The sequence below is a fragment of the Vulpes lagopus genome, chromosome 11 (genome assembly GCF_018345385.1).
Source record: "Vulpes lagopus strain Blue_001 chromosome 11, ASM1834538v1, whole genome shotgun sequence".
Lineage (NCBI taxonomy): Eukaryota > Metazoa > Chordata > Mammalia > Carnivora > Canidae > Vulpes > Vulpes lagopus.
The window spans coordinates 47,238,479-47,254,618 of NC_054834.1; the positions used below are offsets into that span (position 1 = coordinate 47,238,479).

The window sequence follows — 16,140 nt, forward strand, 5'->3', positions numbered from 1 at the left end:
ACCAACCCAAAACCAATGTGATCTGCCCCATGAGACACACTGCCACAGGGTATTACTCTTTTTCATGGTCGTAGCGCGTTTTGCCATCTGTGGAAGGGTTTACAATTCATAATAGGGCTTTGATGGGGAGGATCAACTTTAAAGTGGGGAAGGAGGGTGAAAATTTGTTGGAATAGGAGAATATGAAGGAGTTACGGGAACATTAACTTGAATGGAGAGGGAAAAGCGGTGAAATAGTGTGACACTTGGAAGAAAATGTGAACGTTAGACAAGTGGCATTGCTTTCAGTGTATACATTTTGTAACAAGAGCATTTATCCCCTGACTAAATTAAGTGATTAGATTTTAAAGCCAACTAAAGGACACTACAAGAAAATTAATGGACTCATTTTACATGCAAGTATAGATGCAAAAACACCAAACAAGAATGTTAGCTAACAGAATCCAATGTGTATTAAAAACCTATATGGTGAAGTTGGATTTGTCCTAGGAACAAAACCTAAAATCTACTACTAATACATCATATTAAAAAACAAAAGGAGGGGACACCTGGATGACTTAGTAGAGCATGTGACTTGATCTTGGGATCATGAGTTCACACTCCAAATTGGGTGTAGAGCTCACTTTTAAAAGGCTTTTAAAAAAAACAAACAAAAAAATCTGGCACTTGGAAAGGTTCAACACCCTTTGTAAAACTCAGTATGTTAAAATTAGAAGAAAAATTAAGATTAATTAAAAATTGGAGTTGGTTTAACTTGACAAGTTACAAATTAAGGTAAGTGGTTGAATTTTTAGTGTTTTAAATAAAACCGTTTGGGGGAGGTAACATGGTGCAGCAAAAGAAACCCGGGATCAGGCAATGTGGGCCCTGGTCTCTGCTTAAGTTTATATAATGGAGATATTGCACTCCACTAGAATGATAGTAGCATGACTTTATGAAGCATTTTACAGTTTTCATAGGTTTCTTTCAACTTTAGAAATAAAGAGAAAGTAGTTTTGAATAAAGAAAGGGCAGTTGGTTTTACTATTTTTTTTTTTTTGTATGTGGTCTTTTTGCCAGAAATACAAAAGAAGGTTACCACTATACTGTGTAATTCCAGGACACCATACGTAGTCCTGTGAGTGGTGCTCCTCTGGAGTTAGAATTAGAGCCTACACAGCCAGATGGGTGGCTTTGCAAAAACTTTGACTACTTGAACTTAATAATGGAGCTATTGAGTTTGCTGTGAAGTGTGACTTCTGTTCGCATTTTTAAATTGTCAGCTGCAAAGATAGAAATAAATATGACCTCATTACTCCAGATTATGAAGAAGTAGCTTCTTGGATTGAAACTAGAGATAGCACTTAACAGACCGCCATGTTGTGCACAATAGAAAATAATTGGATTTAGCACAGGACCACTTTGGTCAAACTGGGCATCCCTTTTGTTTTAAAAACCTATTTCTATCTAGATTCTGAGAAGTAGAACGGGTGGTTAGAGAATTGCATCACCATGTTTTTAAATAACTACTATCTAAATAGCCATAATTACAGGTCTTTGAAATACTTTAGGCAGAGAGACCACAGGTTGCCAGAGTGTTTCTGTTGGGTGTTGCATATTTTCAGGTGCCATTTCTTGCACGTCTGTTTTTTGAATTGTGCACCTCTCTAGTTACTTGCTAATAAGCAAGGTGATCTTCAAGGATATTTCACCCATCAAGCTGAAATGACCCAAAGATAAACTACTTGAGAAAGTAAACCTTATTAGCTCCCCTTAGAAGTAAATGCACTCTGCCCTTCACTAGGCTGGGATAACAGACATGGCTGGCTGTCTTCCATAGATCAGCTGCAGCTGTAAAGACAACAATCCTTCAAGTGACTATGCTTTCCTACTAAGAACAATTCGCTAGAAGAGACTATCAGAAACTGCTGTTTGAAATTAGTAGGAATGAAAACACCACACTTCTGTCAGAGCTAGGTCCTTTTGGAGAACTTGGTTTACAACTCTACAGCTTCAGATGAGGCGCTGCTGAACCCAATTCTACATCCAGCTTCTCTGCCAACAAATAGGGCCCACTTGTGCCCAGATCTGAGGTTAACCCTATTGCACGCATTGTCACTGTACTTTGATCCTATCAAGATACCGCTTCATTTAAATTTCCCCTGAAATCTACCTTTCCCCAAATGCTTTTGTCTTCCTCTGTGTGGTGAGGTACTCCACACTTGTGATGTGCCATTGCCTTCGGTGGAGTGAGTCACTAAGCCTGATGGGCTACAGATCTGTGCCTGGTGGAGTTAACCAAAAGAGTCCACTGAGGTTCCCAAGACACTGCTGCAGACAGGACTCCACTGGGTGGGTAGCGTGCACATTTAAGGCCCCTTCAGCCTGAGCCGCTTGAAGCTTCTCTCCTTAAATGCATAGGTTTTTTTTTTTTTTTTTTTAATGCATAGGTTTTATACTCAACTTATGTTGGGAAAAATCTGGCCCATGTTATTTATCTAATATTTTATCTTATACTCACGGAAATTTGTATTTGTGACCTTTAAACACAATATTTTCCTATATGGAAAGAATATGGTGGAACTGAAGATCTTTTAGGAATAGGAAGTGCCATGTAAGAGTATTTATGTATCTAGCCTGAAACATTAGCAAGTTGATTAAGGATTTTTAGTAAGAGATTGTGACAATGAGCTAATAAACACCTGCCTGGCTCATCATTTAAAACTCCACTCCCATTTTCTGCAGAAATTATACCCTCCATTTGAAACACGTAGGAGTGCTTTCCTATAATGTTCATTTTACTTACTGTTTTCTTGCGTCTTGTGACTTTGAATCTTAGGTTTAGTTGTAAGTAACAGTAGTACAAGACGCAGTCAAAGGAATAAATCTTAGCCAAGAGGAACTTGAAGCATAAGATGAATGAAACAATTCTAAGAAGTTACTCTTGAGTTCAGGTATCCTCACTTCTCTGAACTAATGTTTTTAATGTCCTGAGATACTTTAGTATATGAATAATCTTTGAGAAATAGAAGAATGGTGGGAGACAAGTGGCCCAAGTTTCAAGGGGGGAGGCTAGTGATACAGGAACTTGTAGATCTGCAGAAACTTCAGTAGTCTCCATTCTGTAGAGTTCAATTTGAACAACTACAAAGGGGGAAGGTTTGAGAGATTGCAGCCAACAATGCCCCATCAGTATTGGTTCTAATGGGCTTGAGTTGGAAAATTGACTTTCCTACTTGATAGCTTGCAGTGATAGGAAAGTACATGAGCCTGTCTGAGCATTAGATTCTTCAGATAAAATTGAATTCATGTTAATTAACTCTTCTGAGATTGTGGGGATTAAATGAGAATTTAGGTGAAGTAGCTATCTGGTGCATCGTACTAACTGCTGTTTGTAATAATTTTAAATTCAGCATGATAAAAAAGTCTCATAGGTCAGGAGTCTTCTGGTGTTGGCTTTCAGGGATATCTCAAGCATTGGATTCAGATTTTGTTTTTAAAATATTGGTAATTTGAGAGATCAAAGTTAAACAGATTCCATTAATGCAGAACTTTCTAAGTTTTCACTTGTTTAAGGAGGTGATAATATCCAAAATGATCTGACCAGGAAATCTTTAGAAAATCTATCTTGACAGAACACAACTTGGGAAAATCTGTAATGAGAAAATTCTTTAAATTTGAAATTATAAAACAACTTTATGATCTTAGCATACTGCTTTTACTCTTTACTAGCTGTGTTTTATTTTGTGGTTCCTGGGAATATTTAGTGCAAACAAAAAAGTTTTATTTTTTTTAAAGCTTCACTATTGGTTTAAACAAGCCCATTTATTTTTTTAAAAATTAGAGTAAAATACTGGCCCTTCTTTTCTTTTCTTTTCTTTTCTTTTCTTTTCTTTTCTTTTCTTTTCTTTTCTTTTCTTTCTTTTCTTTCTTTTTTTGAAAGTGAGTAAATGGGGCAGGGGAGGGCCAGAAGTAGAGAGAGAATCTTAAGCAGGCTCCACGCCCAGCCAGGAGCCCGACCTGGGACCCTGTCTCGTGACCTGAGCGGACCCTTAACTGACTGAACCACCCATGTGCTCCCTGGGTTTCTCTTTCAATAAGGATTTTGACAGAGCTTCACAGGAGGTCCTTGTGGGGAAAATGAAGAAATGTGGGCAGAATGCTAGTTTGCTGTGATGGACTTGTACCTCAGTAGCCATACCCAGGGAAGACAAATCTATTTATTCATAGATTGATGTCAGCCTGAAAGAACATTTCCACTGATGCTTTAAAGGACTTTGTTCTTGGCTTAGGTTGATTAAGTTTGTGGATAATACAAAGTTGAGAAAGATAATATGCTGAAATGAACTACAGAAAGGTTTTAGGTCTTGGGAAAAGGAGGCTTTAGTTACTGGAATTGCAATATATAGTACATTGTGTGATATAATAGCCCAAGAGGCAGTTGAGTTCTTGGATTGCAATAGTACACATACAGAGTAGAATAGGGGGAGGAAATTTATAATCCTGATCTCCCTTTGTCCTCCATATACACCTTTATGAACTATACTATGTTGTTATGATTAGATTGGGGCACTGCTTGATCAACTTGACAAAATCCCAGGTGATACAAAGGGTAACAATTAGGTCATGAGGATGCTTGAAATAAGTTATGAAGAAGGATTAAAGGAACCCTGAAGAAAAAAGTGGAAATTGTCCTATAAAGTGTAAGGGCCTTTCTTTGGAGGAGGGGTTAGATTGAATCCATGGTAATTCAGAAGATACACATAATAGAATCAGTGAGTGGACTTGAGGCAGATTTCACGATAAAAAGAACTATTTCATTATTGGAATTTTCTTAGAATAAGCTGCCTTAGGAGGTCATAAGAGGTCCTTAGAATTCCCTCCTAGGGATATTTGTTGATAGGATAGCAAGTTTGGGGTAAGATTGGATTAGATCATCTAAAGTCCAGTAATTCTAGTACATATAGTACACCTCATGTTATCATCATCATACCATCCTACCTCCTGCCCCACCAAACTTGGATAGGTTTTATGAGTGCTTAAGCTGGGAAAAGTAAGTTTTTAAAAGAGATAGGAAAGTAGGGGTGCCTGATTGGCTAAGTTGGTAGAGCATGCCACTCTTAATTTCTGGGTTGTGAGTTCAAGCCTCGCACTGGGGGTAGAGATTACTTAAAAACAAACAAACAAACAAAAAAAAAACAAACTGGGGCACCTGCATGACTCAGTCAGTTGAGTATCTGACTCTTCATTTCAGCTCAGGTCATAATCTCAAAGAGTTGTTAGATCCAGCCCTGTGCCAGGCTTGTCAGGCTCTGCACTAGGCATGGAGCCTGCTTAAGATTCTCTCTCCCCCTCTCTGCTCCTCAAAATAGAGAGCTCTCTTTCTCCCTCTCAAAATACTTTTTAAAAATCTTTAAGCGGGGGCACCTGTGTGGCTTAGTCATTTAAGCCTCCAACTCTTGATCTCAGAGTCCTGAATTCAAGTTCTGTGTTGGGCTCTATGCCCAGCGTGGAGCCCACTTAATTTAAAATTTAAAAATATAGGAAATTAAAACAGGAAGAGATGTTATTCTTTTGCTGCCATGGATCAATAACATTGTTTTTCGTAAAGGTAAAAATAAAAATGACTTTAGAAATCTCCTTTTGCAATCCACTTTCTATTCTAGAGCACTGGGTCTCAAACTGTTTTGATGAGATCACTGCATACGAGGATACAAACCACCTGAAACAAGTTTCAGGAACTTACTATTATTTAGATAAGGTTTTCTCTGATATTTTTCATTTGCTTGGTTGTTATTTTAATGTTGCTTATACACCAGTAAATTCATTTCAGGACCCAGTTGTGGGTTATGACCTGCCAGTTGAAAAACATTGTTCTGCAGGATCTCATTCATCTGGCCAAATGAGGTATTTACCACTCAGGTGATGAGTGAAAAAAGCAATGTTGGGGGATCCCTGGGTGGCTCCGGTTTAGCGCTTGCCTTTGGCCCAAGGCATGATCCTGGATTTCTGGGTTGAGTCCCACATCAGGCACCCTGCATGGAGCCTGCTTCTCCCTCTGCCTGTGTCTCTGCCTCTCTTTCTGTGTCTCTCATGAATGAATAAAATCTTAAAACAATTTTTCTTTGGTTATTTTAGGTGTCTCAAAATTCAAATTTCAAATGTGCCTTAAGTGCCTAGTGAGGAACTTGTTAAATTTTATAAAGTTAGCAAGGTGGATTTTTAAAAAAATCCTTCCCTGCATTGGCCAGAACTTCTTTAGGGTAGAAATGGAAGTGTAGTCTGTTGATTGAGCTAAATAATATAATAGATTGTCTAAAAGGCTCTCCAGTTTGCCTTGAGAAAATGGTTTTGTGGTCTTCAAGTAGTATAAAGCTTAGGTTGTCAATACTTTAATATGTAATTAAATTTACTTCCAAATATATCGGAAGTTCTGCTTCCTCCTCCAGAGTTATTGTTATTGGTCTCCATATTTTGATTTGCTGGCTTGTTATAAAGTAGAGCTGAATTATGTGGACTTTTTTTTTTTTCTTCTCATCTATAAAGTTAAAGAGAGGGGCACTTGGCTGGCTCAATTGGTAGAGCATGTGACTTGTGATCTCGGGGTCATGAGTTCAAGCCCCATTTTGGGCCAAGAGCTTACTTTTAAAGGAGGGTGGGTGCTGGCTGGCTCAGTCGGTTAAATGTCCAACTCTTGGTTTAGGCTCAGGTCATGATGCCAGGATGGTGAGATCAAGCCCACCATAGGGCTCTTTAGTCTCTGCACTGGGCATAGAGTCTGCTTAAGATTCTCTCTTCCTGTGACACACACACACACACACCCCTGGTATCTCCCTCTCTTAAAAAAAAAAAAGAGCTGAGATTAGATAAAGTCATCTCAAAAGTGATAATTTTCATCTTAAACACTGATGGTTGACTCTTGAGAATGTGGTTGGAGGTACGTCACATTTCACAAATATCATTGTTTTGGTCTTAGTTGCTGCTATAAAAGCATTTGGGGTGTAGACTTCTCAGTATTTAGTAGAAAGAAGTTGATTAGTGGAAGAAAAATGTCCCTATTGCTTCTTGAGTTGCTTGAGTTAGCCAAATTTGGTGCCAAAACCAGATCTTTTCAATGTTCTTTGTCCAGCTTCCCACTTTACCCTTTGTTTTTGCACTTTGACCTGATGCAAAAGGGGGAACTTCTCATCTCAGAGCCCTCTGGTGATCATTCAGGAATTGGTTCATTGTGACCAAGGTACATTTAGAATCTAGATAGAAAAAAAATAGAATCTAGATAGATCATGTAAGTTTGTAAAGTAAGAGCACACACAGTTGAAGTTTTTGTGTTCCTATACTGTTGGCCCCTTAAACACTTGAGTGTGAACTGCATGGGTCCATTTCTATGCAGATTGATTCAGTAAATACAGCATAGCACTATAAATCTCTTTTCTCATCCTTAGGATTTTCTCAGTAACATTTTCTTTAGGTTACTTTATTGTAGGAATGGAGTATATAATACATATGACATAAAAAATATGTGTCGATCAACTATTACTGATTAAGACTTCTGGTCCACAATGGGGTATTTGGGATCCCTGGGTGGCGCAGCGGTTTGGTGCCTGCCTTTGGCCCAGGGCGCGATCCTGGAGACCCGGAATCAAATCCCACGTCGGGCTCCCGGTGCATGGAGCCTGCTTCTCCCTCTGCCTATGTCTCTGCCTGTCTCTCTCTCTCTGTGTGACTATCATAAAAAAAAAAAAAAAAAAAAAAAAACAACCCAAAATGGGGTATTTGTGGTTAAGTTTGGGGGGAGGGATCAAAAGTTATCGGGAATTAAAAAAACGTTATCGGGAATTTTCCCTAAGACATTCATTTTTTTTAAAATAGTAACTTAATCATCATGTTAAAATAATTCATTTATGGGCAGCCCCGGAGGCGCAGCGGTTTAGCACCACCTGCAGCCCAGGGTGAGATCCTGGAGACCTGGGATTGAGTCCTATGTCGGGCTCCCTGCATAGAGCCTGCTTCTCCCTCTGCCTGTGTCTCTGCCTCTCTCTCTGAATGAATAAATAAATCTTTAAAAAAATAAAATAAATAAAATAATAATTCATTAAAAGTGTTACTGATGTATGTTCACAATTGAAAGGGGATTCTGGGGGAACAAGTTAGTACTTATAGGTATAATAGCTGCTTTTTGTTGGTTACCTGTGTACCTGGCACTCACTACAATCTTGAGGGATAGGTGTTGTTACTCATGTTTTACAGGTGAGGAAACTGAAGTTCAGTGAGGGGAAGTAACTTGCTCAAGGACATACAACTAGTAAGTGGCAGAGCCAGGATTTAAACCCAGTTCCAAAATCTGTGTTTTTAACCTTCTGTGCTATAGTCAAATTTTTTGTCCTCTCAGGTCTGGTTGTTGTCTAGTTATTGATGCTCATTTTACACTGAGGAGGTGGCTTAGCTTTGGCATTAAGTAATGGTATTTCGAGGAAATAATGTTTCTTTGTTTTCAACTTGAAGTAGAACTTCTCATGCCCTTAATTAGACTTAAATATTACTCCTAAATATTTGTTTCCATCCCAATATACTTCTCAATTTTTAGTTTATACAGAAGTTCATTAAAAATCCCTTTCCACCTTAAGGTAAATCTCTAGGTAGTGGAATAATATTCCTACTATTGTTTTGAAGCTTTTTAATTTATTTTCAAAGATTTTATTTGTTTATTCATGAGAGACACAGAAAGAGACGCAGAGACACAGGCAGAGGGAGAAGCAGGATCCCTGTGGGAACTCTGATGCAGGACTCGATCCTGGCGCCCCAGGATCACGACCTGAACCGAAGGCAGATGCTCAACCACTGAGCCACCCAGGCGTCCCTATTTATTTATTTTTTAAAGATTTTATTTATTTATTCATGAGAGAGGCAGAGACACAAGGCAGAGGAAGAAGCAGGCTCCCTGTGGGGAGCCTGATGCAGGCCTCGATCCCAGGACCCCGGGATCATGACCTGAGCCAAAGGCAGACGCTCAACCACTGAGCCACCGAGGTGCCCCTGTTTACTTTTTAAAGACTATATGACAGAGAGAGAGCACAAGCAGGGTGAGTGGCAGGCAGAGGGAGAGGGAGAAGCAGGAGCCCAATTCAGGACTTGATCTCAGGACTCTGGGATCATGACCTGAGCTAAAGGCAGACACTTAACCAGCTGAGCCACCCCGGGGCCCTTGAAGCATCTTTAGAAGGCAGGAAATAAACTGAATTATTATTCTAAATCATTGTAATGAGATCTTTTATTTCAGATTCTTTATTTCAATATTTTTATCTTTTTCCTCTAACATTTATGGATGGATACATTCTTTTTGGGTGGGGATCTAGTCATCCTCTTTTTTTTTTTTTTTAAGATTTTATTTATTTATTCATGAGAGATACAGAGAGAGAGAGAGAGAGGCAGAGACACAGGCAGAGGAAGAAGCAGACTCCATGCAGGGAGCCTGATGTGGGACGTGATTAACTATCCCGATCCCCGAGACTCCAGGATCCGGCCCTGGGGCTGAAGGCAGACGCTCAGCCTCTGAGCCACCCAGGCATCCCGGGATCTAGTTATCCTTAAGACAGATTTGCTTCTATTATATTGCTTTACTCAAGTTTTCTGGTTTCTGTGATAAATGATATTTATTATGTACATGAGATATTCTGTTAATTTCGGCCATTTTCACATAATTGGAGGTAAAATATTTTGTTTCAAATGGAATGGCCTTTTTTTTTTTTTTTAAATTTATTTATTTATGATAGTCACACAGAGAGAGAGAGGCAGAGACACAGGCAGAGGGAGAAGCAGGCTCCATGCACCGGGAGCCCGACGTGGGATTCGATCCCAGGTCTCCAGGATCGCGCCCTGGGCCAAAGGCAGGCACCAAACCGCTGCGCCACCCAGGGATCCCAAATGGAATGGCCTTGAATTTAACTTTGAAAAATTTAATTACTCCTATACTATCAGTATAGTCTACATAGCAATTTTTTGTTGTTCTGCTTGTTGAAAACTAGGGTAGAAAAAATTTCTAAATAGAAGCCTTTTACATTTCTTAGATTTAAAATAACTAGTTATTTTATGTGGAGAAAATTAAAATTAAATTTTCTTTTATCATTAAGGGCAGTGGGAATTAAACTGAAGGCTCCTGTATATATGCTCTCTCATGATGCCCTTTCCCACCCTGACCATTTGCAGATGCCAAATCCATTTGTTGATCAAACACATTTTTTTTTTTTTTAAGATTGATCGATTGATTTGACAGAGAGCCAGAGAGAGCATGAACTGTAGGAGAGGCCGACTCCCTGCTGAGCAGGGAGCCAGGATGTGGTGCTTGATCCCAGGACCCTGAGATCATGACCTGAGCTGAAGGCAGACTCTTAACTGGCTGAGCCACTCAGGTGCGCCTAAACACATTTCTTGAATTTGGTGTTTTGAATGAGACACAACCCCTGTCCTCAAGAAGTTCACATTTAGTAGGGAAGGCAGACATTTAGTAGGTTATATAGTTATCAATAAAGGATTAAAGGTATTGAGAGGAGGTGAGGTATCTGATATGAGTGGGAGTGACATAAGGAGAAATGTAGGCCAAGGAGAAGCGTGAACAAGTGGTAAGAAATAACTTGATGGAAGAATTAGAAATTTCTGGGTTGCTTGATTAAGTGGCAAAAGATAAGGCCTTCAAAGACTTTTAAGGAGGTTGGATATTATCCTCTCAAGTATATTATAAAATTAGATTTCTAACAGAGCTCGTAAATTTGGCCTAAGAGCGAAAAATAAAAAACATTTGAATGTCTACTTTTTACCTTGATTTGTGGTTATAAAGAAATGTTGAGGGGAAAATGTGGATGTAAGCCCATTGTTACCTTCAAGAAACTCAAATTAGTGCAGAAAGCAAATAGTACAGCGATATGAGTTGAGATGTGTGGTGTAGAGAATGACAGTGACTATTTACAATTGAGAAAAAGTTTTACCTTGAACTTTAATAATAATCTTATTTATATTTATGGCATAGGGATGCCTGGCTGGCTCAGTTGGAAGAGTGTGCCAACTCTTGATCACGGGGTTGTTTGAGCCCAGTGTTGACTTAAACTTTTTTATTTTATTTTATTTTTAAATATTTTATTTATTTATTCATGAGAAACAGAGGGAGAGAGGGGCAGAGACACAGGCAGAGGGAGAAGCAGGCTCCATGCAGGGAGCCCGACGTGGGACTTGATCCAGGGTCTCCAGGATCATGCCCTGGGCTGCAGGCGGCGCTAAACCGCTGTGCCACCAGGGCTGCCCTAAATAAACTTTTTTAAAAAATGGAATAACTTTTTAGATGTGTCCAGCAATTTAAGCCATTAGTTCCAGCAGAGGAGGATCTGAGGCCCAGAAAAATCATGTGATTTGCCCGAAGATCTAGAACCAGAACCCAAGATTCCTATTAACAAACATTCTGTGCTTTTTACGAGATAATAACTTTCTGAGTGTTCCTAATGATAGATCAAGGAAGTAACTATCATTAGCTAACTGCTACAAAGTTGTTTATATTGAACCCACACTTAATCTGATCAGGAAGCTAATAAGCCAGTATGTTTATTGCTCCCTTATTTTCAAAGCCTTAAAGTAGCTAACATATTTGCTCTTTTGCAAGTTAATTTCAGTTTATTCAGCTGCTCTTCATATGATATACCCTTGGCCATCCTTTATATAGTCTCATAGAATATATGTATCTGTTGGCAGATGGTACCCAGAAATTGTATCATGATTTTAGTTGCAATCCCACCAGCATGGATAAATTAGAATTATTATGCCTGCAATTTCAGAACCTGTACATTAACTATTAGAGATTAAGATTTCAAACTCCCACTTTTGGGTACCATCTTGATCCTAAATAATGCAGAAAATGGTCATTATACTGTTTTTCAAAGCATCTGTCAATAAAAATCACTATTTTGTTAAAATATAGTAGGCGATTAGTTATCAGCCCCCAAATAGTTTTTTAATAGAATTTTATTTTAATCTTTTTTTAAAATTTTTTTTAAAGATTTTATTTATTTATTCATGAGAGACAGAGAGAGAGAGGCAGAGACACAGTCAGAGGGGGAAGCAGGCCCATGCAGGGAGCCCGACGTGGGACTCAATCCCGGGACTCCAGGATCACGCTCTGTGCCAAAGGCAGGCACTAAACCCCTGAGCCACCCAGGGATCCACTCTTTTTTTAAATTGTAGTAAAATCACATGAAATTTACCATCTTAATCAATTTAAGTGTACAGGCCTATAGTGTTAAATACATTCACACTGTTTTAAACTCAACCTCCAGAATTCTTTGTCTTGCAAAACAAACTATACATATCATTAACTCACTTATCCCCCTCCTCTTAGCCCCTGGCATCCACCATTCTTTCCCCTCCCTCCCTCCCTCCCTTCCTTCCTTCCTTCCTTCCTTCCTTCCTTCCTTCCTTCCTTCCAAGATTGATGGATTGATTTGACAAAGAGCATGCACAAGATTAGGAGGTAGATCTCAACCAGATTCAGCTTCAGGGCTCAATCTCTGGACCCTGAGATCATGATCTGAGCTGAAACCAAGAGTCCACACTCCACTGAGCTATCTAGGCATCCCAGATTTGATTTTATTTTAAATAGTTGCTACACCCAACAGCGGTCTCAAGCTCACAACCCTGAAATCAAGAGTTGCACGCTCTATGTATCTCATATAAGTGGAATTAATAGTCACGTTTTTAAAATTAACTTTCCTAATAGAGTTTATATATAAACTCAGCTGCTTTTAACAAAACTTATGTAGACTATGTTTTATATTTTTGCATCTTGACTTACTGAGGCTGTATGATAAAAAGATAATTCATTGCTGGTAGACTAAAGAAAAACAGAAGGCAAAATCCCTTAAGAACCTATCTTCTTCAAAGCCAAGGATATGGCTATACCTTCCTCCAATCTAAGCCCCAAACATGTTTTCAGAATTTACTCCTCCACCTTTTAGATTCACATATTATAAAGAAATTCTATGTGTGCTTGGATTCTGAGCATCCTGTCTTTGGATATAAATGGTGTCTTAATCTATAAAATCAGGAATATTCTTCTCAGGCGTAAGGGTAGTTAGTGGTATGTTTCTTTTAATACTTTCAGTTCACTTATCAGTATCCATTTAGTACAGTACCTCTAAGGCTCTTTTCTCAAAGACAGGCTATATGCATACTGACATTGAAGCTTTTATATATCTCTAAAGGAGGAATTTTAAACTTTTACTAGAGTATGAAGTAGGAAAATGGAAATTGAGATTTGTTCAGATTGTTAAAGATCCCTTACTTAGTAGGAAGTACTTAAAGTCACTGAGACAAGTAGATAAATAAATTTGTGGGACTTTCATAGACTTCTTAATTACAGACCATTTAATAAAAAGCATCTCCTGACTCAGTCAGTTACTTGTTTCTTCTGTGTAAGGCTTAATTTACTGTCATCATAATTTGTATATTATAATGTAACCATTATATTTAAAAATCACTTTGCCTTAAAAAAAAACCTCAGTAATAATTTTGTCAGGTATACACACATCTATATATGTATAACAATAAGAATAAAAATATAAAACATTTACAGTTTTTTTGTGCACATGTTATATCTCTGTGTCATTAATGAATACATATGGTAGTTTGGTGCATTTTGCTGTTTTATGTGTGTTTTGGGAGCTGAAAGGGTTTTGAGGGAGAGAATAGTATTTGAGCTATCACTGAGATGAGAACAGTTCGGAGAATTGTAGTTTGAAATACTTTTGGTTTAAACTAGACTTTTCTGCAACACGTGAAGGGTTTTGGGCTGAGGTGGAGACTTGTTGAAAAATTTTTACAGAGCTAGTTCTAATTTTGTTTATGAAATAGGAACGTGTGTTCTAATATAGAAAAGTCCTACATTTTTTGTGATCTTAATTAGAGTCTCTTCTTTCTACAGAAATAGAAAGGTCGTTGATTATTCACAGTTTCAGGAATCTGATGATGCTGGTAAGTTTCATGATTTCAGTAAATTGTAAGTTGGGCCAACTAATAATGAAAGAATGCCAACTTAACGTACTTTTTTAGATCATGCTTTTAAAATAAATTTTATTCTTTATTTTTAAACTGTGTAAATTATGTCAAGATCTGTGTCACCCAAAACAAAAGTTGAACTTGCATGGATTTTAACTTTTCTTAGTAGGTCATTGATAGTAAATACTTGAATACTTTTTTTCTTATCTGGTTTTGGATTCCACACTTTAAATGTACAATAATTCTGATGCAGTGTTCATTAGCTGTTTCTCCTGTTATAATCACAGCAAAACTTATACCTTATAGTAGTTTAAGGTTTTTGCATAATAAAATAACTAACATGAGAGTATTTGTGAAACATTTGAATTGTGAACTAATTCATCATGGAATGAGTAGTGTGTCTTAAATCTTAGCCATAAAAAGTTTCTGTAGAATATGTCCTTACTCTAATAATTTTTCAGATCCATTTGCTATTTGGTTTTTTTTTTTGGTTTTTTTTTTTATCCAATTTTAGTTATAAAGATATTATGTGTACTTTGGGAAAATTTAGAAAATGCAGAAATGTAAAGAAGAGTAATAACATATAATCCAGCCTCCCAGAAGAAATACTAACATTTATTAAATGCTCGTTAAATATTTGCAGTTATTCATTTAATCCTTAGTAGAGCAGTTCCAATAAAATGGGAAATACTGTTACTGTTTACAGATGAAGAAATTGGGGCAGAAATATTATTCAAGATCCCTTGGCTAGCAAATGACCATTTTAATCTTTTTGTTTAAAAAGCCTATGTCTTTTCTCTCCTTTTAAAAATGTAATTGAGGGCAGCCCCAGTGGCACAGCGGTTTAGCGCTGCCTGCAGCCCAGGGCCTGATCCTGGAGACCCGGGATCAAGTCCCACGTCGGGCTCCCTGCACGGAGCCTGCTTCTCCCTCTGCCTCTCTCACTTGCTTGCTCTGTATCTCTCATGAGTAAATAAAATAAAATCTTTAAAATAAATAAATAAATAAATAAAATGTAGTTGAAGTCTTGCTATTGAATTTGGGTTCTGGGGCGCCTGGGTGGCTCAGTGGTTGAGCATCTCCTTTTGACTCAGGTTGCGATCCCAGGACCCTGGGAACAAGTCCCATATCAGGCTCCCTGTAGGGAGCCTGCTTCTGCCTCTGCCTATGTCTCTGCCTCTCTCTCTGTGTCTCTCACGAGTAAATATTTAAAAAAAAAAAAAAAAGAATCTTGGGTTCTGTCTCCCTCCCATCACACTCCTACTTATGAGTATCTTTCTCCTGTTACAAAAAGTTATTTGAGAAACTCCTATTAATGGTTGTGTGATATTCCATAATAGAATTTATAATATGTCCAACCATTTAATAATTACTGAAGCTCCAGACTGCTTCCAGATCTCCACTATTCTATATAATAGAGTAGTAAAGTTTTAGAAATATTCAATTATGCGGGCGCTTGGATGGCTCAGTCAGTTGAGCGTCTGGCTTTTTTTTTTCTTTTTTTTTAAGATTTTATTTATTTATTCATGAGAGACAGAGAGAGAGGCAGAAACATAGGCAGAAAGAGAAGCAGGCTCCGTGCAGGGAGCCTGATGTGGGACTCGGTCCAGGATTCACCCTGGGCCAATGGCAGATGCTTAACCACTGAGCCACCCAGGTGTTCCTAGTGTCTGACTCTTGATTTCAGCTCAGGTCAAGATCTTAGGGTCATGGGACTGAACCCTACGTCAGGCTCTGTGCTGGGCGTGTTGACTGCTGGAAGACTGTCCGTTTCCCTCTGCAGCTCCTCCCACTTAACGTGCATTCGCTATCCCTCTATAATAAATAAATAAGTCTTTTTTAAAAGAATTAATCAATATTTAAGATTGGGTAGTTTTCTTTAGTTAAAGGACTTTTGAAATTGGAGGTATTTCCCTTAAGTGTCAGTATGCTACATTTAATACTTTGGTTTTAAAGTAATTTACTTGATAACAGTAATTGTGTTAGGATTATAGAATTGTGGGCTCTCTACATTCTAAAATGCATATATTGCTTTATTATTGTTTAATAGTTTTCAAGTAAATAAGTTGGAAGATGTTGAAACATGGCATATCTTTAAGAAATTAAAAGGGTAGGATATAAATTGGTAAG

General features: G+C 38.1%; 1 protein-coding gene across 2 annotated transcripts in view; it reads left to right on the top strand.

The window, feature by feature from the left end:
* NUCKS1 (nuclear casein kinase and cyclin dependent kinase substrate 1) overlaps positions 1-16,140 on the top strand; it is a 29,656-nt gene that overhangs the window by 4,327 nt on the left and 9,189 nt on the right. For both annotated transcript variants that reach the window (XM_041774077.1, XM_041774075.1), the window contains exon 2: positions 13,937-13,986. In XM_041774077.1, the coding sequence (XP_041630011.1) occupies positions 13,937-13,986 (50 nt within the window). The remainder of the gene's footprint in view (positions 1-13,936; positions 13,987-16,140) is intronic.